General features: G+C 36.7%; 1 protein-coding gene across 2 annotated transcripts in view; it reads left to right on the top strand.

Annotated features, from left to right (window-relative positions):
- IFTAP (intraflagellar transport associated protein) overlaps positions 1-26,255 on the top strand; it is a 31,385-nt gene extending 5,130 nt beyond the window's left edge. Inside the window, exons 1-6 of one of the 2 annotated variants that reach the window (XM_083863431.1) lie at positions 7,527-7,604; positions 9,160-9,317; positions 10,869-10,940; positions 11,884-11,938; positions 18,159-18,286; positions 24,819-26,255. In XM_083863431.1, the coding sequence (XP_083719557.1) occupies positions 7,574-7,604; positions 9,160-9,317; positions 10,869-10,940; positions 11,884-11,938; positions 18,159-18,286; positions 24,819-24,980 (606 nt within the window). In that variant the 5' untranslated portion in view covers positions 7,527-7,573 and the 3' untranslated portion in view covers positions 24,981-26,255. Of the gene's footprint in view, positions 1-7,526; positions 7,605-9,159; positions 9,318-10,868; positions 10,941-11,883; positions 11,939-18,158; positions 18,287-24,818 lie in introns of those variants that run through there. The other variant, XM_083863430.1, reaches the window with a different exon arrangement.
- The last annotated feature ends 624 nt before the right edge of the window (positions 26,256-26,879 follow it).

The raw sequence follows: 26,879 nt of genomic DNA, 5'->3' as shown, positions 1-26,879 counted from the left end.
GGGTAACATTTACAGAAGGTAATTTTCACTTGTGCATGAAGTTATACTAGGTGTGCAGTTGGCATTGCAAGGATATTTTCAGCTGAAGTTTCTGTGTTTTTCATGAAATTATCTCATAAGAATCTGATACCCTAGTGATTTTTAAATTTTTCTTTATATGTTAAATTTACAGACAGTGAAACTGTAAAGAATATACCTTGAGTAGAAGGACCCAAGCATCCTTGGCTGTTCTGGCCTAGTTTAAAAGAACATTTTGATGCTATAAATAGCATGGAGTGACCCCCTATGACCACATTAGGACCTTCTGCTGAGAGTATAGTTTAATTCTTATAGATGTGGGAAACAGGATTATTGAATTTTTACATTCTTGACTTCAATTTGGCATTTTAAGAATTGCTAATATCATAATCAAGAAAATCACATTTTTAGAGTGCTATCTTTTTTATTGTATCTGAATGTGTGATATTACCTTTGACTACTTGTATTCTTCCTTGTGCTATTTGAAAAGATACTCTCTTAGTTTGCATAGAACAAGATCTGGACTCAAAATAAGTCTTTCTAAATTCTCTGTAATTGGTTTCATGATGTGTTTGGTTTAACTAGCACAGAGATATGTTGTAACTTAGCTGGACCATAAAATTACATCTTTGATACAGGATTTTAATCTTCCAGATTTTAATATTCCTAAAAATTCCCAGTGGTTCTGTTTTTTTTCAAATGTGTTTGGTGCAGTGAGAAAATTAGAGTTCATAGACTAATTGACAAGTAAATCTTATAGTAAGACTACTACTTCACTTCTACAGATCTGATGGAAAATGGATAAACATACATAAATATATTTTTGAAACTCTGATCTCAGCATTTAAAACATACTGCTCCAACAGAACTTGACCTATATAGCTTAAATAAATAATATTTTAAAATTAGAGGAGTACTTACTCTAGAAGTGGAAATTTTTTTAAACCTTTTTCATTGATTCTGTAATGGATGGGCAGGTTAAGATTCTAGTGGTCTCTATTTTTCCTCTTTAGAGCATCTAAAGTGTGGGGTTTTTTTTGTCACAGGGTTAATTTTAACAAGATGAATGCATAGGTGAAAGGGCTGGTGAGCCCATGGGAATGTAATTTAGCAATTAGAGCACGAGTTCAGAAAGATGAAATCTTTCGTACTCACTGTAAAGCTTTGCAGTTGAAGGAGCCTCAGAAGAGCTGAATTTACAAAGCAGTGCATGATACAGATTTCTGTAGATGTGGTCAATGAGTGATATGCTCAGAACTACACACTTCGCAGAAAAACTTTGGAGAAAATCTCATGGAAATCCATCCAACCTCACTTTTGAAAAATGGCCACAGAGGACCATATAGCCTCTTTCAAATCTTAGGAAGATTGTTTGAAATCTAGTGCAGAGCTATGATGCTCAAAATCAGAAGGCAGCATCTACTTATTTTTTAAAACTCACAGGAAGAATGGGAAATTCTCTGGAGTGTAAAATATCTCATTTGACCTTGTACAAAAAATACAGGAAAAAAAACCCCAAATGGCCCAAGCTTCAAAATTTTCATCTAGAATTTAAGTGACTCCTCTTCCACTTCTAAAAATACAGGATTAGGGATCATTCAGCTGGATAGGAAAATGCTGCCATGAATAAAATTCTTACCCGAATCCAAGTTAGGATTTGCATTTTTTTTTCATGGTTCTGGGCGTTTGACCACTAGGATTAAGTGAATTCCATTCCTGCTGTTATTTTTGTTGTATTTCATACACCTCTCACTGCCTGGCAGTGTGTCAAAGCCCAGGAACTTTGATCAGACCCATGTGAGCAAGCCACAGCTTGGATTGAAACTCTGTAGCCTTGGTGCTGTTGTTTTGATGCTTCTGAGCTGAAGAAGCTGTCAAGTGGAGGAAGTTTGGAAGTGACTGATCACTTCTGTGCTTACAGGTGGCATACAAGAGCCATATTCTGTGTTGTGCTCAGATTAACTTAATTCCCCAGTGAAAGCTGGGCAAGGTATTCAGTTCACAGTCCGTTTGACTGTAGCTATCTGCTTCCTTTTTACATTAACCACATTTAGGAAAAACAACAACTTTAAACTTCCTCTATAAGTGTCAGTGGAGGCACTTTACAAACTTCAGTCTTCACAGCAAAAAGCATAGCAGAGAGCTATATAAGAAGTGGCAGTAAATGCACTTTTATTTTAAAAATGGACCAGTAAGACAATGATAACCCCAAGAGAAATTTCAGCCTATGAGTAAATTGGCCAGTAAAAGCAACTAGACAGTTCAGTAAAACTAATTAAATTAATCTGTCATCCCCAGGGAATCTAAACAGGGCATGAAATAGGGAAACAGCATCAATTCAGAGCTTTTTATTGATGTGTTGTGCTGGATCATTTGATAGAATTGGTTGGGAGACAAAATTTGCAATTTTCTATTGATCATAAATTCAGTAGCTATCTCTACGTAGCCTTTATTCAATATAGTGTAAAATCAAATACCATGCAGAGCCCCTAAGTGCAGGAAAAAATCCCAGACATAGAGATGCAAACTTAATAGATTATTTTTGAAATAATAATAACTGATCTGTTTTATGGATATTTGTTGTCCTGGTATTTGCTCTGCAAGATACTTCATCTCAATTGTATAGACAGAAAAAAAATAGGCCTAAAGAAGGGAAATGACTCATGTGCATTTGCCCAGTAGCTCAGTGGCAGCACCAGATAAGCACAGAGGCACTTGGACTCCTGGAAACCTGAACAGCCTTGAACAGTAGTGCTTCCCTAATAGCAATTCTTTGTTCTTTTCTGTGATGCCTTTATTACTAAACAGTTTCTGACGAGTATTTCAGATTAAAAAAAAATAATAAAAGGATTTTGATTTTCTTGCATAACAGAGATTTTCTAGAACATAGAAAGGGAAATATTTAGTAATTTTGCTGTTGATACTTTAGTAGAGGTTCTATCCTATAGTGGCATATTGGCAGTGATTGAATTCTAGTAATATAAAAAGCAGTAACAGAGAGTGAACTCTGCTGTACCTCATCACCTTGTCTAGAAAGGCATCAAAGTGCACTAAATGCAGCTGCTGGCTTAGTTTCATATATTGCAGTGAGCTGAGGAAGCCCTATTTCCATGTGTGGGAATGGCACAAAAATAATGTCAGAGATCAGAGCTGTGTACAGGTGACTCAACAGGACAATCAGAAACAGAAGGCGAGTGATCTTCTTCCAATTTAGTGCTGAACTCTTTGTAGAATTGGATACTTTTCAGTGTTCAGTATAAAATTAAAAATAAAAATTTTGAAATGCCTATTTTCAAAAAAGTAGCTGTTTGCCTTTTAAAAAAAAAGTCAAGCCTTTTAGGTATGCCTTAATGTTGTGATTATAATGTCCAAATTCCAGCATTTTTGAAACTCATGGGCTTTCTGACATTTTATTTTGTTCCCACCTGCTGTCATCTTTTTTATATTACTTGTTAAGAAAGGAATCCTTTGTATGAAGATGTCAGATGTGTTTAATTATATACAATTTGCTTGTTTCTTACAGCACTTACCTACATGCCTGTTAGTGCTGGGTTATTCTAGGATACAAGCACACAGAAAGTCGTCAAGATTGAGTCTGCCCTGATTTATTAGTACATCTTTTTTTTTAAAGTGCTCCCAACATATGTATTTAGTGTAGTTTCCTTCTGCTGAGGAGAACTTTAAGCAAATTTGTGTTCTTTGAATGTAAAAAAAAACCCCAAAAGCCAAGTATTTAAGAAATAAAATCAAATACATTCTGTTTTTTCTAGGTAAGGTTCAAAGTATGGCTTAGTATAACCCAGACTCAGAAAGAAGTCTGGAGTTCTTGTACATCTGTTGAAAGAAACAGGATTTTGCTTGTACAAGGTACTGAAATGATGAAGTGCATGTTTGCCTTGTTATTTAAGTGACAGCATTAGTATTCAAATGGAGAAGGTATCCAGCAGCAACACTGCTGAGCTGTGAAAGAATCATATGAATTTTTAAATGATCAGATGGGGTGAATGAGGAATAAACAGGAAATACTGCCTCTTTTCTAACACTGAGACTATCAAAAGCACAACAGAGACATAGATATTGATACAGATAAACCCTACATAAAACCAGAACACATAGGTTCCATTAAGTACAAAGGGAGAGATACTGATACAATAAAAAAACAGCTAAACTTTTGAAATTAGGAGCTCAGTTAGTTTTAGAGAAGTATGGCTGTACATTAAGCTACAGCAGGTTTGTGAGAATGGCTGAAATATACTTGAGAGTAGCAGTCTTTCATCTTTCCCCTGAAGGAGCACATAAAAAAGTCCTTTCCTGACTTATTTTTAAACATCCTACAATAAGTATCCAAAAAATGGCAGTCAAAAGTAACTTTTAGGTTAGAATTAGTCCCACTGAAATTACTCGTCCCGGTCCATGGAATGTGTATTTATCCTAGCTGGGGAGATAATACAGTGGAATTTCTTTAAGAAATGGCTAAATTTAAATTTAAAAAAGTCAAGCCCATATGACTGATTATAGTAAAACGTGACCTTTTTTGAAGGGGAAAAAAAAGCAAAACAATACTTTGTGCTGATTATAAGATCAAAGGTGTTAGGGGAAAAGGCTGCACCAGCTGAATTTTTGTGTTTCAAATACCAATTTGCACACTGAGATAAATGTTTTAGGCAAGTTCTTTGCTGTAAAGGAGTTTTGCTTGCTCAGTTCTACTGTGAGTTCACTGCCATAGAAATTAGTGTGGATTTTGATGGAATAAGATTGGAATGGACCTTACAGAAATTCAGTTAGTTGTGGGATAGACAGTTCAGATGCTGAGTGTGGGCAGATATGGTACAATATCTATAAAACATCCACTGCCTGTTTGGGTGGCATCAGGAGGCTAAGCTCTTAGACTCTTAAAACAGGACTGCATGATGATGTTTAGGGGCCTGAATTACACCTGAATTGCTCTTAATTTTGGACAGGCATATAGGACTCTAATACTGAAATCCTCCAGGCACATACTATATGAGATAATTGGACTTCTTTTCTTGAAAAGCAGGAAAAACTGCATTGATTTACAGCAATTTATATATAAAAATACATGGAAACAGAAAGGTATCTGGTTAACATAAATCAAAATGGCTTTTTTAGGCTGAGTAACTTTAAAACACTATGTTCTATTCCCAGCAGGACAACATACAAGCATAGGGAGGCTGCAAATTTTGGTAGGGTTACTACAGAAAATGTGGGAGCTGCTTTGCTTGAGTTAACAAAAATTAATAAAAAGCTTCAAAAATTATCTTTTCAGCAAACTGAATTTTCAGCCTTGAAATGTCTTGTTTTCCTCTTACAGCTTGTAATTTAGGGTAACTGAATGCAGCTCTGTATAATGATTTACATAGTTGCAAACAGGTAAATACAGGTAGTTCTAGAGTATGTTACCGCCTTGTGAAAATGTCAAAGTTGTATTTTATGAAAACATTTCAGTGACAGCCTTTTTTCTTGTTTTAAAATGTTTGCTGATGGTGTGTTTGAAGAATAGAGAAAGTGACTGAACATGACATTTGTACTTGTGACTTCTGTTCAAGACAGTTATTATGGTACTCTGAGTAAAATTGTTGGTGGTTTTTTTTTTTTTTTTTTTTTTTTTTTTTTTTTTTTTGTTCAGGAGTCCTGCAGAAAGTCACTGTAATACTTGAATTCCAGGTTTTCCATCAAAGCAAAATTTGGAAGAGATTTAAGGGATTCACAGGCTTTCTGCTGGCTCTCAGTCCAGGATTTGAGGACAAAAAAGTAGATTGGAACTTAAAATAGTAGCTTTGCTGTATGGGTTTATTTTGTTGTTGTTGTTTTCTAACTAAAGGGGCTTGTTTCTAAATCTCAACCAGTTTTTGTTTTCGAAATGAATTAATCCAATTGAAAAAAGGTGGGAGGTACCTGGTAGTTTGAGTTGTTTTGTCCAGTGTATTATCCCAAGCCAGGTATTCTATGGTGTGTTATTGATTGCTGTGTCTAGTCTGGCTTTGAAATGCTTCAGACCATGAGAATTTTATCATTCTTCTGGGGCTACTATGTCATCTGAGAGATTTTGCTGACAGTAAGTTTTTTCCTGATAATACACGTAGCTCTTTTCTCTGGTTTTGTGATAAGTGGCTCCATTATTCCTTGAAATATGTGGGTGATCACTAGACATTCTCAAAAAATTCCTGTCCACATTGGAAGACAAAGAGAATTTTAGGCAATGTAGAGGATAGATAGCAGGAGAGAAAAAAATTTATCAGGTTGGATATCCTTTTTGATTGAAACATGTTTCTGAAGTCTGCCCCATACTCTTAGTGACACACAATTATGATGGATGCTGCTCTTGAGAGACTCAGATGTACTTTTCTAGAGACCTAAGTTGGCTTGTTATTTCATTTTTAAGATACTGACAGTGAAATGACTAAAAAGTGAGACAGAATCTGTCTGCAGAATAAATATGTGAATCTTTATATCATTGCAACTTTCTTCCTCTGCCACATTTTGTTGTGTTTGTATCCCTTATTTTTGATTTTTATCACATATTGTGAAGGCCAGTGTTCTACAACAGGATCTTGGCAGGTTGAGAGCTGTGACTGTGAATAATGAGTCAATTATCACTTAGTCAGGGGAAAGGCAGAGTGATCCTTTTGCTGGCTTGAATGTGATCCTTCCTTCTTCCCCTTCTCTTTAAAAAGTAAGAACAGAAATGGTTGAAATTCAGAACATTATCAAAGAAATACACCTGTGGTGCTTGTCTTCAGATTGTAGTTTCTTTAACTTTAAAACCACTTATATAGTTTTTTAAATAATATTTTTAAAATTCATGACAGTTACTGTTTTAAAGGAGCCAGTTATGTGATGCATGCATTGGGAGACTATAGGTGCCAGTTGTTGCTTTTGGCAGCTAAAGTTGGCTCATACTGGTCCTGAGGGACTGTGCTGAAGGCTGGCAACATAATGTTTAAATCACCTACCCCTTTTAATTTATATTGCATGACCTCATTATGCTCATTATGGTTGCATAGTTGATATTCTGTCCACAGAAATGCATTTAACAACTGCTTTGGGTTGCTTAGACATTTTTCTTCTGAATTTTTCTTCACAAGCAGTCATGAATCTAGTATCACATTGCAGTGCTGAATGTTTCACCAAATGTAATGTTTAATATTCTCTAAGCCAATAACTTTGCAATGGCCTTAACCTGAAAAAGGTTTCTGTCAAAAGTTTATGACTGATCTCTTAGGAAAAGGCATAGTGCTTCTAAACTGCAGTCTGGGGTTGGTAAATGGAACATAAATACTCTGAAAGCACTTGATTTCTTACTAGCTCATTTAATCTATCTAGCTTTTTAGCTGTGACAATAGCTCAGGTGTCCAGAAAATATATAACCTAATAAAGCAAGTTTGTCAGCTCATATGTGCACCTAATTATAACTGCCTAATTTTAACTATGTGTCATAGGTCTTTTGAAGCTAAAAATGATATTATTTTCTTTGGAGAATTCTTTGGAGAACCTATATTTTTGAGAAGGATGATCTGATTCATAGCCCAGAAGAATGACCACAGTGTTATGCAAGAAAAGCATGGGCTAGTGCAGTAATATCATGTTTACTCAGAGTCTGTTGGCTCTATGAATTATGCTTCTGATCATTCCAGTGATGATTTGTTTTGTCTCTCTGTTGGTCTGATGAGAAAAATGTACAGCTTTCAGAATCTTTTTATCACTTCTCATGCAGAAATGCTCCTGATGTGCACAGGGAGGACACTGGGTTGATCCTCAGGCCCTGTTGGTACTCTGCTGGTCTGCACGTTTGGCTGCCTTATGTCCCAATACACATTTGCCTCAAAATACATTAATATTCTTTTGTGGCTTGTCAGTCTTTAATATAAAACTTGCAAGTTCTTAGGATAAAACAGGAAGCCCATCCTGGTTTTACTGCTAAAGTAAAAAAAGGTTGACATTTTTTGAGCTAGCCATCTAGTTCTTCCTGTAAAGTAGAGTGACAGTAAAATTATCTTCAAATCGTGAGTGACCATTTTACCAGTCATGAATTTAAAAGACCGTTTCATGTCTTAATGCTGCATCATTTCCACGGCTTAAAAAGAGAATATGTTGGAAAAAGTGATGGCTCATATGAATTGCTGTATCCAAATACTGTTTTAGGAAAGTACTTGCTAAAGAAACAGGGAGAAGCAAGATGTTACAGAGACCTGGGATTTAGGAATTATTCAGATGATCCATCTGTTATCTGATCATCAGAAACTGTTTGCTAGGTTTTTCTGGTGTGGTGCAGTTTGCTTTCTATGAACCCTGGCTCTCGTAAGTGTGGATTTCAGGTCATGCCCAGCCTGCCAGCCCTTTCTGTGTGTCACAATAACTGCAGCACAGAGCTGTCCCAGGGGATTAATAATTCTTTGCTGTGTGGCTCAACATAGTAACCCCAAAGGCATAATTAAAACTCGCCACAAGAATTACTTCAATGCTTATAATACATAATTATGCTTTAGAAATGCAATGCAGTGTTTCTTATTGTTGCAAAGCAAATTTTTCAAACTAAACCCAGAAAGCTTAATTAAATGAGCATTCATTTTTCATTAAGAGCATGTGGTGTGAAGTTCATTTTAATCGATTGACCTATAGCTGCTCTTAATTTGATAATGGGACTTTTGAAATAAAAAGTACAACATTTTTATTTTGGCTGTGATTATTTTTTTCCAGGTTGAAGAAAAAAACCTCAGCTATTCATCTGGGTTTGGAAATCTGTACTTCCATGCTCATAGTAGTCAGCTTCTAGATCCAGTAAGGTTACACCTTACTGTCTTGCTTTTTGGGGTATTTCAATTCTTGGTTGATAAAATTGCATAAGCTTTTGTGATAATGAATTCTTCAATATTGAGGAATAGGTGGGACTCTGTGCAATTGAAATTCAAACTGCATATTCAATTTTATGGTGAAGTCTGGTAAAGTTTTGTGGTAAACTTTTATTTTATACATAAAACACATGTATATGTTGTACATGGAAGCTTTCATGAGGAAAAGTGAATGTGTAAAAAAGTCAGTATTAAATCTAATTAAATACATGCTTTTCTTTTTATTGGATAGTGCATTATGTTATCTGATCTGGTGTGATTCTGTTTGCAGAGAAAGAGGGAAAGACAATTCAGGGAAGTAAAGAGGACTCCTTAAGAAAAAAATGTTCTACTTCTGAGTTACCAAACAGAAATAAATGGGATGGCTCACCTGAAAGAAGCAAAGAAATGTGGGTGTCATTTCCACCACGGACGCCAAATGAGAATGAGGTAATGAGTTAACATTTGTCCATGTGGACAAGCACCACATTTAAACAGGTGAAAATATGAAGAAATACACTGTCCAAATGTTAGAGGCTAGTGGTATTTATCCTATTTGAGGCAAATATTTAAAACACTAACTTAGAACATCTAAGTGTTAAGTGCTTAGAGAGGCATCTGCAGAGATCATGTTTGGCAGTGGCATTTGCCCTGCTGAAGAGCTGCCATAATCCAGCTAAAAAATAAGGCACCCTGCAATGAGCTAAGTAGTTCTTTCACTGGAGATTGCAGTTTGTGGTAGAGGTTGGCAAAAGGGAAAAAAAAATCTGGAGAGTATGGATTACAGCATGGACAGATTTATTTTGTTTCTTGTAGATTTAGGAAGTACAGAGTTCTGTATTACTGAAGTTATGTTGCTGCCTGAAGTAAACAGGCAGGCCAGGGGCATTTTTGATCTTCTGAAACATAAGGGATTAGGGATTTAGTGTGTAGGGACAAGAAAACACCAGACATCATCTGGAAGGGAGTGAGATGGAAATCTGAGTCAACTTCTTAAGAACTTCTGCCTTCCTGCCTGAATAACAAATAATTTAGCTGTGATCTAGTCTGTACGCAAAATTTCCCTTCATTAAACTTTTATTAAAAAAGAAGTAGCAAGTCCTTTTGTGAAACACACAGAGCAACACACTGAAGTGCTTTCAAATGATGGGCCTGCCAGGCTTCAGAGCACAAGCTGCCACTTTCCTCCTCACTAGGACATGTCTTTGAGGTAGAATCAATCAAGGCTTTTAAAACAATTACATTCTGTCAGTTGACTGTGTAATAATAATGACAATATTTTTGCCATTTTTTTCATAAGAGGTATTGTTTCCTTCTTGATATAATTTGTCTTTGTGTCTCTTACTTGAGCTGCATTGAATTGTCTTTCTGCCACATAAAGCAATGTACAACTTCCATTATTCTTTATGTAATGGAACTGCCCTAAACCTTTATGTGTGTTTTTGTTTCTGAAAAATAAAAAGCTTCAGACATGGCTGTACATTTTTTTCACATTAGCAGTGTGCATGCTAAGAAACAAATGCAGTAATAGTATAATTCATCAAAAAAAATTTCAGTGTAGTAGCAGTAAGAGGCTGTAGTGCAGGAAGTTGACCACTGAAACCTTTAAGCCTGCCCTGAGAAAGGAAAATGGGGAGCACACTGCTATTGAAAACAGTGCTACTGTTCTAAGTGCTGCTTTTTGGCATGCTATGATTATGTGCACTGTTGTTCCAATTGATTCAGTCTGGTCTCATGTAGGTGTCCAGAGAAATACTCGTACCTGTTATATTTTCAGGAGCATTCCTTCCACTTGTTAAAATTTTTTATATACAACATCTAAAAAGCTGAGTAATGTGTTCTAGGGGACCCTTCTTGAGCAGGGTCAAGGTGACCTGCAGTGGTGCCTTCCAATCTTACCCATTCTGTGATTCTGTGAACTATGTATAAATCAGTGGGAGGTTTGATTGTGATTTTGATTCTGTTTCATGCATGTAAGTGTTTTTGCTCATCTATTGACAGACAGTAGTGAATGAGAGCTCAACAGCTGGTGTCTCTGATGGAAATAATCTCAGTCTGTCTGAAAGTGTGAAGGTGAGGTTTTCTTTGTTTTTTTCAAAGTGGGGATTATCAGCAGAACCTGGCTGATTTTTCCTGTATTAATTTACAAATTACTTGCAACCTATTGATGCTTTTGTTTCCCATTGGTGGGAATGAGAGCAATCCAAATTGTTTTCTAATGTTAATGAGTATATATTTTTAAAGTGCAAAGGTTATGTAAGTCTCGATGAGACTGTTTTCCAACCAGGTTGGAAAAAATTATCTGAGAGCATCTTTAATTACTTCTTGGAAACAAAGAAGAAAATCCAGGGCATGTAGTCAATCCTCTGTGGTAACACTATTTGCAGATAGGCTGGAATAAATCTTTCATTCTCATCCTGTGTATGTATTCAGAGTGTTACCTGAAATGAGAAATGTCTTGTCTTTTGGTACGTTTTAAATAGTTTAGATTGTTCAAGGGACATTAGCCTGAGAAAACAGTAGAGCAAAGCCCCAGGTGAAATACTAGAAATGTAATAAGTCTTCATTTTTTTATTTCCTAATCAATTCACCATTAGTGTCAAAACAGAAGGATCAAGCTCTAGTTTGCCTACAGCATGTACTCTCTTTGTGCCATATGAAATGAGCTTGCAAAATTGCATAGTAACTTATCATGCATCATTTTCCTATGAAAATATTTTACTTCTCCATCTTCCCACTAAGTTCCTGAAAAAGTTACTGTACAGCTTGAGCTTCCTTCCCGTCACTTAAGTTGATATGTGGCAATTTTGGCAGTAAGTCTTTGACTATACCTAAAAGTATTTCCTTTGGGTTACACATTTCAAAGAAAATTCATATACTTTCTTGGAAAAATGCAGGGGAAAATGGAGAAGATGAAGCAGACAATTTAATGCATTTTCGCTTTGCTCTAGAGTGTACTATAAGGAATGGAACTGATATATTTTCATCTATTTTCCAATTTGGCTTTTTATGGCAGGTGGACAAGTACTTAAAGTTGGAAGATGTAGACACAGATGAAGAGACGTGCAATGGTAGGTTTCCTCACTTCGTATTCACCATCTTTTTCTGTCTTTGAATGGAAATGTGTGAGCATTGAATAAAGAACTGCTTTCTCCCTAAAAGAGATGATCTTCCTCAGTTCTTCTGTTGCTAGAAAACTCCCCATATTGCCCCAGTTCCCCAAACTGAAGTACTAATTTCCCCACTTTAAGAGGTAATGAAATAATAAATCAAGAGGAATATTTATTGTATTTTGTCCTGGTGAGCAGGGTTTGTTTTTCAAGCTTTTCTTGTTAGCAACATCTCTCCATATTTATGCATTTCTATTTTGTATTGAAATGACTTTGATTACAAAAGTTTTTTTTGTAAAGTAATGTGGGTGCTAAGAGACAGTGCTGTAAAGTGGAAATATTTAATGAAAATGCTGTCCCTGCCTATTAAAACAATTTTATCCTGGGCTTAAAATAGATTAGACTAATTCTGAATTCACAGTGAACTTCTTTAAAAATTCCAATTAGGAGCATTTTGAGTTGTGTTGAGCTGTTCTGTACATCTATAATAATTTTAACTCTCCCACGTCCAAAAAGTGAGTTGAATACTAATGTCTATAATTATTTGTTTGTCATAGGTCCTTGTATGGTCTTTATTACAGCTATAACTGACAACCTTTTGGTATTTAAATTAATTTTCCTCGTCTATACCTGTGACTGTACAAGGAAACCAAGCCACACAGATTAAGGGATTTGCCTGAGGTCACAGACAGAAGCTGCAAGGCTTTGATGCTTGGTTTCTTAGTTATTGCCACTTGGTTGGTCTATCCACTCTAACAGCAAAGTTTGGATTAGTCTTTCCTTTCTGTGTGTCCTGAATTCCTGTGAAGTCTGAGGGCTTAGACACTTCCAGTATATCATAATATACCAATGTAAGTCAGGTTTAGGGCAAATATTCTTTCTCCAGCCTTTCAGAAAGGAGGCAGTAAAACTGCAGTCCCAGCTCAGGTACAGATGTCAAAGATTTCTTTTGAGTGTAGTGTTCATATGTGCCCATTTTTCCCTTTGTAGGGCATTGTTCTATGTTCATGTCTTAATTTCTGGTAATTTCTATTTTCCCTGGAGTTTACTGGTGGAAGCACAAACCCACATTTCATTTGTATAATAATAAAAGGAGAAATGCCTGTATCTAGTTCATTAAAGTATTGTTAGATGTCTCTGGTTCCAGTCAGGCCACAAATTGGTTGATGAGAATTAAGCCCAATGCTAAAATACCCAGCAGAACAGTGAGGAAAAGGAGCTCTACTTAAACTTGGGGATAACTCAGTTAGTTCAGTACTCTGACAGACCTTGCCTCTCTCCAGCTTTTGGATCATTTCTGTGTATTTGTGTGTCTCCAAGAGTAAATGTTAATCACATACATATAGAAAGCCTGGGTAAAACCCACTTCATGTGACACAGACTGCCTCAGTGAAGAATGAGACTGCATCAACAATGCTCACTAACAGCATTAGGCTTTTAGATTGTATTTTATAACATTGAAATACTGCCTAGCCAGAAATTAGTTTTTCCTTCTAAATACTGCAAGGAAACTGAAAAACATCCAAATTTATACCTGGGAAACTCACAGCCTGGGTCTTGCTCAGGGCTTCTGTGGTGAAGATAGTTGTTGAGTCAGGCTAAAAAATTTCCCCTTGACTCCTAAGTGCAGAAAATAGCACTTAGAGTTTGATAGTTGTCTTACACATCAAAATCCACTCTATAGCTTCATACTAAGAGAGGTAAAATCTTAGTCCTATAGAAACCATATCAACAAAACGCAATTTAAAATATACACTTATGTCACTTCTATTGTTTGTAATGTTAAAGTAATGTAGAATAATATCACTAGTGAATACTGTAATGAAAGATTATTTCTAAAGAACTTCAGTTAGTTTATAAATGAGGTAAATTGTGACACAAATTAGAGACATTCTGTTGTTGACCTTTTTAAATGCTGCCACCTTATGTCAGAACAAATGATTGATTTAAGACTTCATATTGTCAAAAGAAACTTAAAAATATCATAGCCTATTTTACCCAGTAAGAATATCATACCTTGCTAGTAATTGCAACAAGCCTTTATCTGTCCTTGTTATTGGCAGCAGTTCAGTATCTCTGTGCTTCACTTAGCTTTAAAGGGCAGATCAGTTAGCTGAGTTAGCAACTGTACATTAATACAATAAATATTCACACTTAAGGGCAACTGGCTCAAAGCTGACAGTATGAGAAGCATGATAGAAAATAGGCGTGAAAACATCCCATCTAACCAGGGCTATTTGGCAGGTGTCCTGGAAGAGTCATTCTAGTGAAGTGCTTTTTTGTTTGTTTGTTTTTTTTCCAATTTATCTTGCAAAGTTCAGTGTCTTTTAAGGTGTGAATGAATGTGACTGCTTCGTATGGGTAGGAAAAGCAGCCCACAGATTTGGCCAGTACGCAAATTCATTGTAGATGTTTTTTGTTTGATGGCACCAGGCTGAAAGCTTGAAACAGGGGCAATGCTTTGCATTGTGGGACTTTGGCACAGTAAACCATGATTGGCAAACTGAAATTGCTGCCCTAAACCATAGCTTTAATGCATCATGTAGAGACAGCATGGGCACAGTGTACTGTAATCTCTCTTTCTCCCTGAATTTAATCTCTAACCGTAAGGAGCTTAAGGCAACGATAGAGATGATCAGGCTTTCTCCAGTAGTGGATGAATCCTGCCTAGTTCCTCTGTTTTGGCAACAGGACTTTCCAGAACTGGTTAAAAATTTCTTGCTGCAGGGCTTGAGAGATAGCTTGGTAATAATAGGTAATATTTGAATAAAGTACCAAATATGTAAAAGAATGTCCGGAGATCTTGAGTGTGCTCTTGATTAAATACAGGGGAAGATTAAAAGAGGGCTAATGAAATGTGTGGGTGTGGCTTCATAGGCAAGGATATAATTGTTTCATCCTAATCCATTTTGGAGCATTGAAGTACTGCAAACTTGTCTTTTCAAGATCCCAGTTGTCTGTAACCCCACAGAGGCTGAGGAGAACCTGATTGACTCAGTTACTTTGAAGCTGAGGCCAAGCATAACTATTGATTATTTAAAAATTCTTTAGGCAAATTATATCAACATCTGTTATTTTTCATAATCTGTGCCTCTCCATTTATATTTTGAGCCTATGCTTAAATCCAGAAAAATCAGGTTGAAGAAGAGGATTCAGAGTTAAATGAGGTGGATTTTTTAAAGTATGGGGCTCCCCCCCAGCTGGTGAATCCCTTTCTTGTTTTTCTTCTCCAGTCTCTGCAATCCATTTAACACTGCCTTGAGATGATTTCACACTAGGCAGCTCTTTGGGACTAACAGCCTGAAGCATGAGAATTAGAGGAGACTGCAAAATTTAGCTTTTAAGCTTTTTTTATCACTCTCTTCTCAACTCCCCATCAACAGCATTTTTGTGAAATGTAGTGTCTGAAAGTGGTAAAACCTGTGTCAGTGTATATATAGCTGTCAGTGTATATATAGCTGGGCATCGTTTGGCTACAGTAAAGTTATAGACAAAACTTTGAACTTCCTCACTCTTGAAAGTTAAAAGCAGACTTGTGCCAGTAGATTATTTTTTTTCTATACTCATAATTGATGTCTGTGGTACACAATAAGCAAAAAACTCCAACTCAGCGGCGCTGACAGATTTAGTAATCACTTTCTGGGATGTGGTAGGGAGGGAATAAAGGGAATTGTTCACTTTCCAAATATGCCATCATTAGAGTATGCTGGATTTGAGTAAAATTGTCAGCTATATCATCCAGGGAGTTGATTCTTCATGGTATAAGAGGTGCATTTCAAAATGTCTTCTCAGTTTTTTTGGTATCACTGCCTGTTCAGTTATCTCTATATATGGTGCTGTTGGCAGTATCCAAGGCTTTCCTGTTGCTAATTAATCACCTCCACAGAGAACATAATTAGCTCCTTAATTAGGATCATCATCCAGTAGTGCTGTAGCAGCAGCCTAAACAAGCTGTGAGGTACTGGTTAGAACTTACAATAGCCTGGAGTTCCTTTGGGTGCTCCCACTGAGAAGGACGACTGTCAAAACTCTCTAATTTTTCTCTCTGAAGGGGTTTCTTTATTAAACATTATCAGGGAAAGCAGTGTTTACCAATTAGACTTTCATATGCTGTCACACAGCCAGGATAGAGAGAGACAAAGCTCATTTCTGGCATGTCTACTGGCAAACAAAGGTTGATTACATTCTTAGGGGGTGATTGAAGGGAATTTGAAACATTGTTTGCATTACTAACAAGCCTTAAAACGTGGAATTGACATTCTGAGTATGACAAGCACTTCTTGGTAAAAGCAAAAATAAATTTCCTTCTGTTGTCCTAATTCTTAAGAGTTATCTTTCTGAGCCATTGCCAGGCTGTTGCATAACAGTGCTTCCTCCTCATCTTCTCTCTGCCGATTGGTCTGTTGAGGGGGAGAAGCTCTTAGTTCAGAAATAATCAGTGTTTGTATCAGTAGGTGATAAAAACATCTTGATGTCCAGACTTCCCTTCCTTTAGTAAGGATGTAGATTTAGGTTGCAAGTTTGAAACAATAGTGGAAGATGCCGTTGCCTTCAAATGAGCATTCACCTCTCCCTTCTGTCCTACAAATACTTTTGACCCAAATTATGAAAAAAAGCAGCTGCAGAGCATGTGTAGACCATAGCCTGGATACCTGTGGACTGTGCTGTCCTTTTCAGAAAGTTTTCTCATATAACTGGCACAAAATCAGAACAAATGCTATGCTGAGAACAAGGACTGAGAGCACTTAGATGGCTGGAGATAGACATAAACAACCAAGAGACTGGGGATGAAAACAAACCCACTTATAGGTTAATCACAAAACAAGAGACAAAAATCCAGAAATGAAATACTCAAGGGAATTAATTCAACTCCTTTTAAAAGAGCATTCTACTTTCCAATTCAAAGCCCTGCTGGCTTTTAAGTAGTACACTATTCCCGGAAGAAAACTAAATGAAGAATTTGATCATGGATTTTTTACGAAGACCTAGCTAGGAAGTCTTCATTTTCACATGGAGGTTCACAGGGGAATGAGAGGTCTGTAACTCCACTACTGTGGTAAAATTGTGCAGGTAGAGATAAATAGACACTTCATCCATTTCACCCTGGATCTATGTACTCTCTTGTTGCTTCCATTAAGTAACATTTAGGCAGTGCTTTGAAAATTTATTCTGAGATTACAAGATAAATGTAAATGTAGTATAAAACTGTAAAGAAACTTGTGTATCAGCTGAAAAAAATAGTAGGCAGATTTACATATTCCTTTGACTAAATTGCAAGACATATGGTCCCCTTAAGTTCTTTCATAAAAACATTACTGAGACACGATGGACACATCTGTGCTGTGGCAGAGCTGAGATTGATTCATGTTAGAAGATATTTCTAAACCTGAGGCATATCCTTCTGATCTGTCACAGAATGCAAACGCACTGGTCCCGGTATGAATGCTTCGCTGAAGTTTGTAAAAGAAAAATGATTCAGAAAAGCTGTTCATTTGTGAAATGTGGAACAAATCCTGCCCATATGGAAAGGTTAAATGTCACTCCATCCCATATATGGGGAAGTCCTCTGAAGTGCCTCTTTTTGGAAAGCTCAGGGAGAAACAAACGTCTGTGAAATACTTGTAGACAAGAGAGTCATCTGGCACTATAGTAGAGAATATTAGTAATCCTACCAAGTATTTTTACTTAATGTTCTGTGAGAGTTATACTAAGATGCTTTGCAATGATTCTTTATGCCCAATGTAGAGGTGTTGAAGCTCTAGCTAAAGAGAAATGGATGAGTCTGCTCAGCTCATCAGTGATAGACAAGGTGTTTTATACTTCTACTGCAGACGTCTCTGCTGAGGACCTTCCATCTTTGTTATGAAAGAAAGGAATGTAATCCCAAGTGCTCTCTGAATTTAAGAGCATCTGTATCCAGATTTTAATTCAACACCCTTAAGAAAGAAGAGCTACCTGTCTGTTTTCAGACAAGTTTGATTTTTCCTTAGTACAGTATTACTGTCTAGATTTTAGCTCAGGACTGCGTGGATCTGTTTTAATGATAGCTTATGCAACAGTAAGTACATCACACTCTAACAAGCTACTTACTGCCCATGTCTGCACTACAGGATTTTAATGGGATTTTTGCTAATTTATGCATCGAGTGGAAGGTTAATGTTGACTCTTTTTTATTCATCAGGGTCATTAATTCTCCCAGGAGAGGTGGAAGAGATGGTGACTTGCTGCACACCCTTCTTTGATAAGCCTATTCAGCCAAAGTTCAGAGCCTTGTCAGTTCCCCAGCCACCAGACAGCCAAACCCAAGAGGTATGAGGTCAGATGTATTCATTCAAACTTTTGGGGGTTTGGGGTATTTTTATTTCTCCTATTGGCTTTTACTGTTATTTTCAAAAGAACAGAGGGATATAGATGTACTATGTGGAACTGCTGTGAGTTAACGAGTCATATTATTAATTTTTAAATGAATAATGAATTCTTAAATATGTTAAGAATCGAAATAAACACTCTATTTTGTCTTGCACACTGTTAATATATAAGCACACTGTTAATATATAATCTTACATTTTCAAAATGTGCCCTTCAATACTTCAAGTGGTATGTGAGTTTTTTAATATTTAATTTGTGTAACTCACAGAATATTCAAGTAAGCCCTTGCACTTTCAAGCCTTTTAGCAAACCTTACTTACGTAAAATGATGGACCATTTAATTTTCCAGTGATATCATGATCTTATGGTATACTCATTGGCTTAATATAGGATCCATTTTCTGCAGCAGGGAGGTAGTGAATGACCCCTTTAACATGACACTTAAATGAATTTAAAAAAAAAATTTAGAATATATTGTGGTCAGAATTAAGATCTGGTCCCTTGGAAATGAGTAGTTGCAAGATGCTGCTGAGAAACTTCATTGTCAGGGTCTGGTGTGGAGAGGTTTGCTTTATGGCCTCTGAGCCTTTTAATCAGACACAGTCAGTGCAAGCTTTAATTTAGAATTGCTGTCTTCCTTCAGAAATTCAGTTCTTCTCAAACTGCAACAGAAGGTATGGATTGCTCACAGGCTTATTTTAAGTCATTAAGCTTCCTATCCGAATAGTCGGCGTGAGCATTAACTTTTGGGGGTGTTTCTATTGCAGAGAATTCTTCACTGCTCTTTTCCCCTGCCTGATCATTGCAACAGAAGCTGAAGTTAGCTTCCAGCTAAAGTGGGCCAGTTTTGATAGTTTCATATGCTTATTGATGTTCCCATGAGGCTTAAATCAAGTTTATAAATGATGCGTGACCAATGAGGGTTTGGTGTTAGAGCGCTGCATATGGTGCCTCCCTTCCTGGGCTCAGTTGTGTTTAGTTCCTTGCAATAAACTCTTTACTATAAGGAAGAACTCTGCTTTGGGAAAAAGTAGATGTTCTAAAATGACCTTTCAAGCTTTAATACCTAACATTCTGTGAATAAAAATACTCACACTTTTTCCTAAGGATTGACATAATTCAAGGTTTTTGCCTTTAGTTATATCCATTGGACACAAAATAACACCGAAAAACTAGAATGAGGTTTTATAGCTTTCTCATTTCATAACTTCTGTAGAGAAGAAGGAGGGTTGTAGCAGCCTGCAGTGTTCATAAAGGACTGCATATGATTCTTTAAACTATAGTTCATGAAAAATAGATAAAGATCTGACTGCATGCAAAATTCATTTCCATTTGAGGGAAATGTGGGTTATGAAAGAAACTGAGTATTATTACATTGACTATGAGTTGCTGCATTTTTCAAGAAGAAAGACAATTTTCACAACCATTTGGTTGGTGCCAGGCTACGTAAAATGAAGGCAGTCTTTCCCCTAAATTATAAACATATTTTTGCCTTCATTTAGATAATAAAACTGTGGCCTGATTTTTAGAACTGTCAAGACTGAACAGGTCCATTTTAAAGTCCCTCAGTGCTTCAAATTGTCATTGCCTTGAAAATTAAGTCTTGCATTGCTTATGGCAGGACTAGTTTAGAAAGAGAAAAAGATTTTCCCTGAAGGCATCTCTGCTTTAAAATGAGACTGTTCTCTGTCCATCAAAACAAATCTGTTAGGGAAGGGCAACATAATGTGGCTGCCTAATTGGTTTTCTTAGAATGTGGAGGACCATTCTGTATGAAGAATAGCAGGATGAGAAATGTCTGCTGTGGAAACACCTGTGAGGCACTTTAGGGTAAATTGTGTGTCTCAACATATTGCTAGGGAAAGTTTTAAAAAAGAGGCTCTGCTAAGACCAAGTATAACTTGGATAATTGTTAAAGAGCATCTTGTCTCCTTGAAAATGTTTTTCTGTCAAAAGGTGTTAAGAAGTGGCTTATTGAATGACACAGCATATTATTTGTGTTGTCCTCCAGTGTTGCTTCATCTTTCTTTCTTCCCTTTAGACATAAATATATTTCAGGATTTCAATATCAACAGTGGAGCATATATGCCCTCCCACAGGCTACTGCAAATTGAACCAGCATTTATTCTATGTTTGAAGTACATTATCACAGAATATTTCCCTCCCTTACCTAGAAATTTATTTTCTCCATTATTTCTACTTAATATATTCCTTCATAAAAGATATGATAGTATTTTTATGTCTTAATGCCTGCTTCCTCACGTCTTCATTTGTTCTTATTTCTCTCTCTGCATACACGAGTGCAGTTGATGCATATTTTCATCCACTTGCTATAAACATGCATTCAAAGTGGGATTCATCTCACCTAACTTCAGCTTTAAATTTAGTTTTAGTCCTCCAGTCACCAAGAGGCAGAGATAAGCAACTCTGGAAAGTGATCAATCCCACTTGCTGTAGGAATTTGTTGTAGGGTGTAATGCATCTCCATCCACAAGCTCGGGCTGGGCTATTTTTGGCTAATTGATTACCTTAGTCTAAAAACCTAATTTTTGTGTGACTGGGATTAGGAAAGAAGAATTCTGCCCTTCTATTCTACTTTTTTTGTCTGTAGTTTGAGCATTCAAGAAAGTATTTAGCATGTCTGTCATTTTATCTTAATCTGTGGCACATCAGCATTTATCCCCTAAAATACAACTTCCATTGGTTCCTTTGGTTAAAGTTTTACTGATAGGCCTCGGCTGAGGCTTGTTTCTGTTACGTGCTATGCATAAATGCAACAAGAACACAGAAGAACTTAAAGACAGGATTGACTAAGTCAAAGAAGATGGAAGAGTTATATCTTCTCAGAGGCCAGGAAAGACACAGAGATTGAATGACTTGTCCAGAATGATGAAGCAGAAGTTGAAAATTGGCTGAGATTTATTGACTTCTAGTCCAGTGCCCCAAGCTCAAACAAACTTTTTTTCTCCCAGGTACCCCAGGATATAGTAAGCTTATATGAGATCAGAGCATATACGCCTTCCTCCCACTTCTTTTTTTTTATTTATTGTTAGTGAATTAGTAAGTTTTCCCTTGAGCATGCAATGAAATCACTGGTGAGTGTATGTGCAAGCTTTACATAATTTGAACAAGTGAATCATAGAGTGCCATAATTACACAGAAATACAAATTTTAGGACAGAGACAAGCTGTTCAGCTAAGTGTAACTCCACACAGATTAATAAAAGAACTGAGTTGCCAATTATTAATAGACTTTTGAAAATGTCAACTTTAAGGTGTTTTATTTACAATATTACTTTGTAAAACAACCTCCAGCAAAATATTTCAGTTATTAATATGAATATTACAATTTCCCTCCTTTAATTTGGACATGCAGGAACTTTAAATGAAAGTGATTTTTTTCTTCAGAGAGTAAATCACAGAAGCAATCTTAAGCAAACTGGCAGTTTTCTAATAGAGCAGGATTCTATTCCCAGAGAGCTCTCAAAAAGATTTCAATTAGATGTTAAATTAGACACCTGAAATTCACATATTTCTCTCAACTCCTTAGGCAAAAATAACAAGATAATAACATGATCAGCTTGGAGGATTCAGTGTTCTATAGTAAAATGTCTTCCTTTTGACATAGAACAAAATTGCAGTTTGCAGTATATAAGTTTTAGATTGCTTGTCTTCATGGAAGTTTGAAGTCAGTGGCATCTTGGGAGAAGAAGAAAAAAAGGAATCCCTATCGCTTTGAGTATTCATTTGAGAGATGAAGCACACTGGTAAATATGCAGTGTGAATAAACTTTTCAAATGTGCAATGAGTGGGTAACAGAGAAATTGTTAACAGGGTGAAGTAGGGTATGTTTTATTTTGGCATCTTACTTAAGTTAGCATTGTGGGGTTGAGTTCTGTAAACAAAAGTTTTTCCAGTATTTTGCTGTCTCTGCATAAAATGTTCCTGGAATGACATGAAGGCCAAGACAAGGTCAGAGTGGATGTGTGCATATTTTCTGTAACTGTTGACAGAGGAAAATTTGCTTTTATAAAATCCCTATAAAGGCTTACTGTAGTTTGAACTCTTCTTAGCTCAGTTACCTCAGATGTGTGTCATGGTTTAACCCTGGGCAGACACCAAGCCCCACAGCCACACGCTTGCTCCCCACCAGCGGGACCGGGAGAGAATGGCAGGGGTAAACTAGAAAACTCATGAGTTGAGATAAAGACAGTTCTATAGGGAAAGTAAAAGCCACACACAAGCAAAGCAAACCAAGGAGTTAATTCACTGCCTCCCACAGGCAGGCAGATTCTCAACCATCCCCAGGAAAGGAGTGCCCCACCGTGTGTGACAGTCACTTGGGAAGACAAAGGACATCACTCCAAACTCCCCTTTTCTTCTTCCTCACACTTTATGCACTGATAACATATCATGTGGTGTGGAATATCCCTTTGGTCACTTGGGCTCACCTGTCCCAGCTGTGTCTCCTTCCATGCACCCCTAACTCTCTCATTACTGTGGCTGTACAAGAAGCAGAAAAGGCTTTGGCTCTGTGTCAGCCCTGCTCAGCAATGACAAAAACATCTATGTATTACCAACCCTGTTTTCAGCACAATTCCAAAACATAGCCCCATACCAGTCTCTGTGAAGGAAATTAACTCTACCCTGGTCAAAACCAGCACAATGTTGTAAAAAGTATTGTTACAACCAAAATAACAGAAAAGTATTTGTGCCTTGCGTTGTATTTTAGAAGAGCACTTTGGATTTCTGCAAATGAAAGACAGTTAGTAGAACCCTGGTTGCTGCTACCATTTGTTATCCAGTTGCTGGTAATCTTACTGACAAGGAATTCTACAAGGATTTGCCTGTGGAAAAGATGAAAATGAGCATGAATATGCTGAGGAAGTCAAGGAGTTGACTTTATCTCTAATGGGAATGAGAGTTTGTGCGCAGCCTTTATCTCCTGTTAACATTTTTCAAATGGGCTATTTATAAAAGTTAATGATGGTTTACCTGAAGTAGTTTGTGGACATAACCAAGATAATCTTTGTGTGCAGAATGAATGGTGTTTTCTAGACCAATTCTATTGACAAAGTTTTTCCCATTTATAAGTACCCATGATCTACACATCTAGGATTGTTTGGCTGCTCCAACATGTAAGCCAGATCCCTAGAAAACTAAGCAATATAGATGATTAATAAAACTATACAGCTCCAGAAAAAATATTTCTTTTTATTCATGCAACATTACAGTTTATTAATAAAGGATGTAGGTACTACCCAAATGCTATCTGCCATGTCCTCAGCCACCAGAGAGGAATCCAGCTACCACTTCTCTGACTTACTAGTTGGCATCAACTGTGTCAGTGCTGCTTCTTACAAAATGTCACATCAAGTTGTGCAGGGTACTGTGCCTTCTAAACTGAGCAGTGATCATAGGATGCTGAGTGTTCTTCATGTACTGCTCTTCAGCTAGTAGTGCATGTATTCTTAATTTCGTGTACATCAGTAGTCGTGGGCTTCACCAAGGGCTTGTCAGAAGTTTGAAAAAAAAAGCATATGTTTAAACGTTTTGCTGATTTGGTGCTGAAGTACTTAAATGTTTGAAATACATTTCTAGACAATTTATATTAACTTCTTACGGGATAGGGAACATTCCTACACAGCTTTAATATTGAAGATGTGTCTCCTGTGTTGCCCTGGAATTCATTTTATGTAACTGCTTACTATAAACCTTTCATGTCTTGGCCCCCTGCAGTTTCTTATCAGCATGGACCCTGCCACAGTTATTTGTTTTCATTGCTTTATTTTATAGGCAGAGTGTTTATTCTAAGATATTTCAACCAGAAGCAATGCAGAAATGCTATACAATATGTCAACAACGCACATATTGGCAAATGCAGTAAGATTCTTATGTTTATCATGCAAGAAATGCAAAGTAGCCAATTCCATGTCTCTGAGATGGTGAAAAAAATTATTGGAGTCTGAAAATTGATTATGTGTCATTTTGCTCATTGCAGGCCTTTTCTTCACTGAGGCTGTGTTCAGGGGAGCATGTTACATTAGTATCAGATGCATGTATGGTGAAGCTTTATGTAATGCTAGCCCAAATTTTGACAATACAGAATCTGTCTTTGAAATTTAACACAGCTGCATATAACATGTCCATATCCCTACAGCCTTGCTGCTACAAGTGGCAGGAATATAATAAATGTGTGCAAGGGAGGTTTTTAGATTCCTTGCCTTGAGCAAAATTAGTTAATGATATTCATTCAGATACAGTATAGTACAAATGGGGCACAATAAATGGCTTAAATTAGGTCAAATCGAATAATTGAATTTATTCTTTTACTTAAAAAGAGCTTAATCAGTTGAGAGTGTTAGAGTCAGAAAAAATAGTTTAATTAAATATTAATTAGAAGTTTATATTTTGAGCTCCCTTATTATCACTTGCAGCAATATTATTTATGTATCTGTTTTTCCTCATTACAGCTACTGGGCGATGATGTTCAGCCATTCTCACTTGATGAAGAATTTGATTATGACAATGTGGCACTGACCCCTAAGTTCTCTGAAGCTGAGCTGAAGGCCATTATAGAGTTGTCTGAAGAGAAAATGGGTACAGATGTCAAACCAGCACCAACTGAAGACTGAGTCAAAGATGTTCTGTGCAGGGCTGTAGGAATGACCTTTTTATGGGATGAATGTAGGTCCTCGTTGTGCCCTTACTTAGTGTTCTTATCTGCAGGGTCAGTAAATGGCATCCCTGAGATTTGCCATTTATTCTGTCTGGGTGCCTTGGATCTGTACTGGCTCAGGATAGGTGTGCTGGAGTGACTTCTCCATAGGAGCAAGACAAGCTGGTGGATTTCAGAACACCATTGTGGCTACTCTTGCTTATATCTGGTACTGACTTGGTTCCTGAGTAGTACAAAGCTGGTCCTAAAGCTGCCTTTTACCTCATTCTTTCAGTAATGCAATTAAGAGCTTTTAAGCAGCTGAAAAACCAGTCCATGAACTCTTTTAATGTATAGAGATACGTGAGTGATTAAATCTGGGTACTTTTTTTTCTCTGTCTTTTGAGTTACTTCAGTTTGTCAAAAAATAAATATTCCTGTTTCCAACAAACTTTCAGTGTTGATCAAAATTGACGTGGTACAACTCCTAAAATTAAAACAGGAACTGCTCAAACACACCCCCCCCCCCCCCGCCCCCCGAGGAAAAAATAGCTATCTCATCCATTAAAGGAATTGGCATTGAAAGGCTGTCAGATTTTACATTTTTTCACAAGAGATGGTTCCAAATAACAGCTTATAGCTTACAGTCTGCATCACTGAAATATACAGCAAGCTAGAGTTGAGTGAAGGTCAGCTATATGGGTGAGAGAGAAGAATGTGCATCTCTGGCACAAGATAGTATGTACTCCTTCCCTGAAGAGTTTGGAATCCTTTGTTTTCATCTAACTGTAGAAGTTTTGCTGTTGAGGCTTGGTTTAACATCACAATGCTGCATTGTATTTTTGGTTGTTTTCTGGTATAACTGCATTCACTGGACTTTACTGACCAACATTTTGTCCTTGACCCCTCTCTATTATTTCTGAAGTGGGTGGTTAGCATGATAAATATGGGAAGAGTGCCTGAGCAGACTGACAGGGCACCAAACCATAGATTTGTTTAAAGGCTGTGGATGGATTTTCGGTGGCCGGTTGGCTGCTTCATTGTCAGTAATTTATAAAAGCAAAGAAAGGTCTTCTGATGCTGCAAAGGAGATTTTCTGGATCAGTGATTTTGTAAACCATAACCCTGCTCCATTGAAATCTGAATAGCATTGGTTTTGAGGAATGGTATTTACCTTGATTAGGGGATATAATTTAAGAGTGAGATTCCAAAAAAAAAACCCACAAAAAAACAAAAACCAGAAAAGAAAGAACTCTCATAGAAGATAGTTAAGGAGACTGATACAAAATTACAAGTATGTTGTATAGAAAAACTGGTTTGTAGGGGAACTTGCTGGTAGAAGGTAATGAAAACTTTTTTTAACACCTACACTGAAAAAGATGCCTGTCCTGTAGTTAAAATGTTTTAAAAAATGCAATTGTGTACCTGTACATTTAAAAAATGTTAATGTAATGTGGGGCAAATTCTGCTGGGTTTTCTGAAACTTTTTTAAATTGTGAATTTATTTTAATTCAATAAAGTGTTTCATTGGACCCAAGGTATTTTAAATTAAATGGTTTAGATCCAACTAAAGTTTTCCTGTGAAACCTTAAAGTTAAAAATTTCTGAACAGATCTAATTATTAATTCGTCTTCTGAAGGACACAGATAATGTGTATAAGTCAGAAGGATAAGAAGTAAGTTCTGGAAGAGCTCCATAACAAATCTGGGAGAAAGAAATGGAGAAGTGCTGTATAATGATAGCAAGGTCAGCCTTTGAAAGCCTCAACAGAAAAATAAGGGAGACAACCTCATTAACATATGTATGTATAGCAAAGATAAAGTAAGGAACCTTCTGTCTGAAAGATCTCTGTACAGGGTTTGCTATCCTGAAGACA

The sequence above is a fragment of the Zosterops lateralis genome, assembly GCF_965231275.1.
Source record: "Zosterops lateralis genome assembly, chromosome: 6".
In the NCBI taxonomy this organism is placed as follows: Eukaryota; Metazoa; Chordata; class Aves; order Passeriformes; family Zosteropidae; genus Zosterops; species Zosterops lateralis.
Note: the sequence above shows the minus strand (reverse complement) of the source record. Positions and strands in the feature narration are given on the sequence as shown.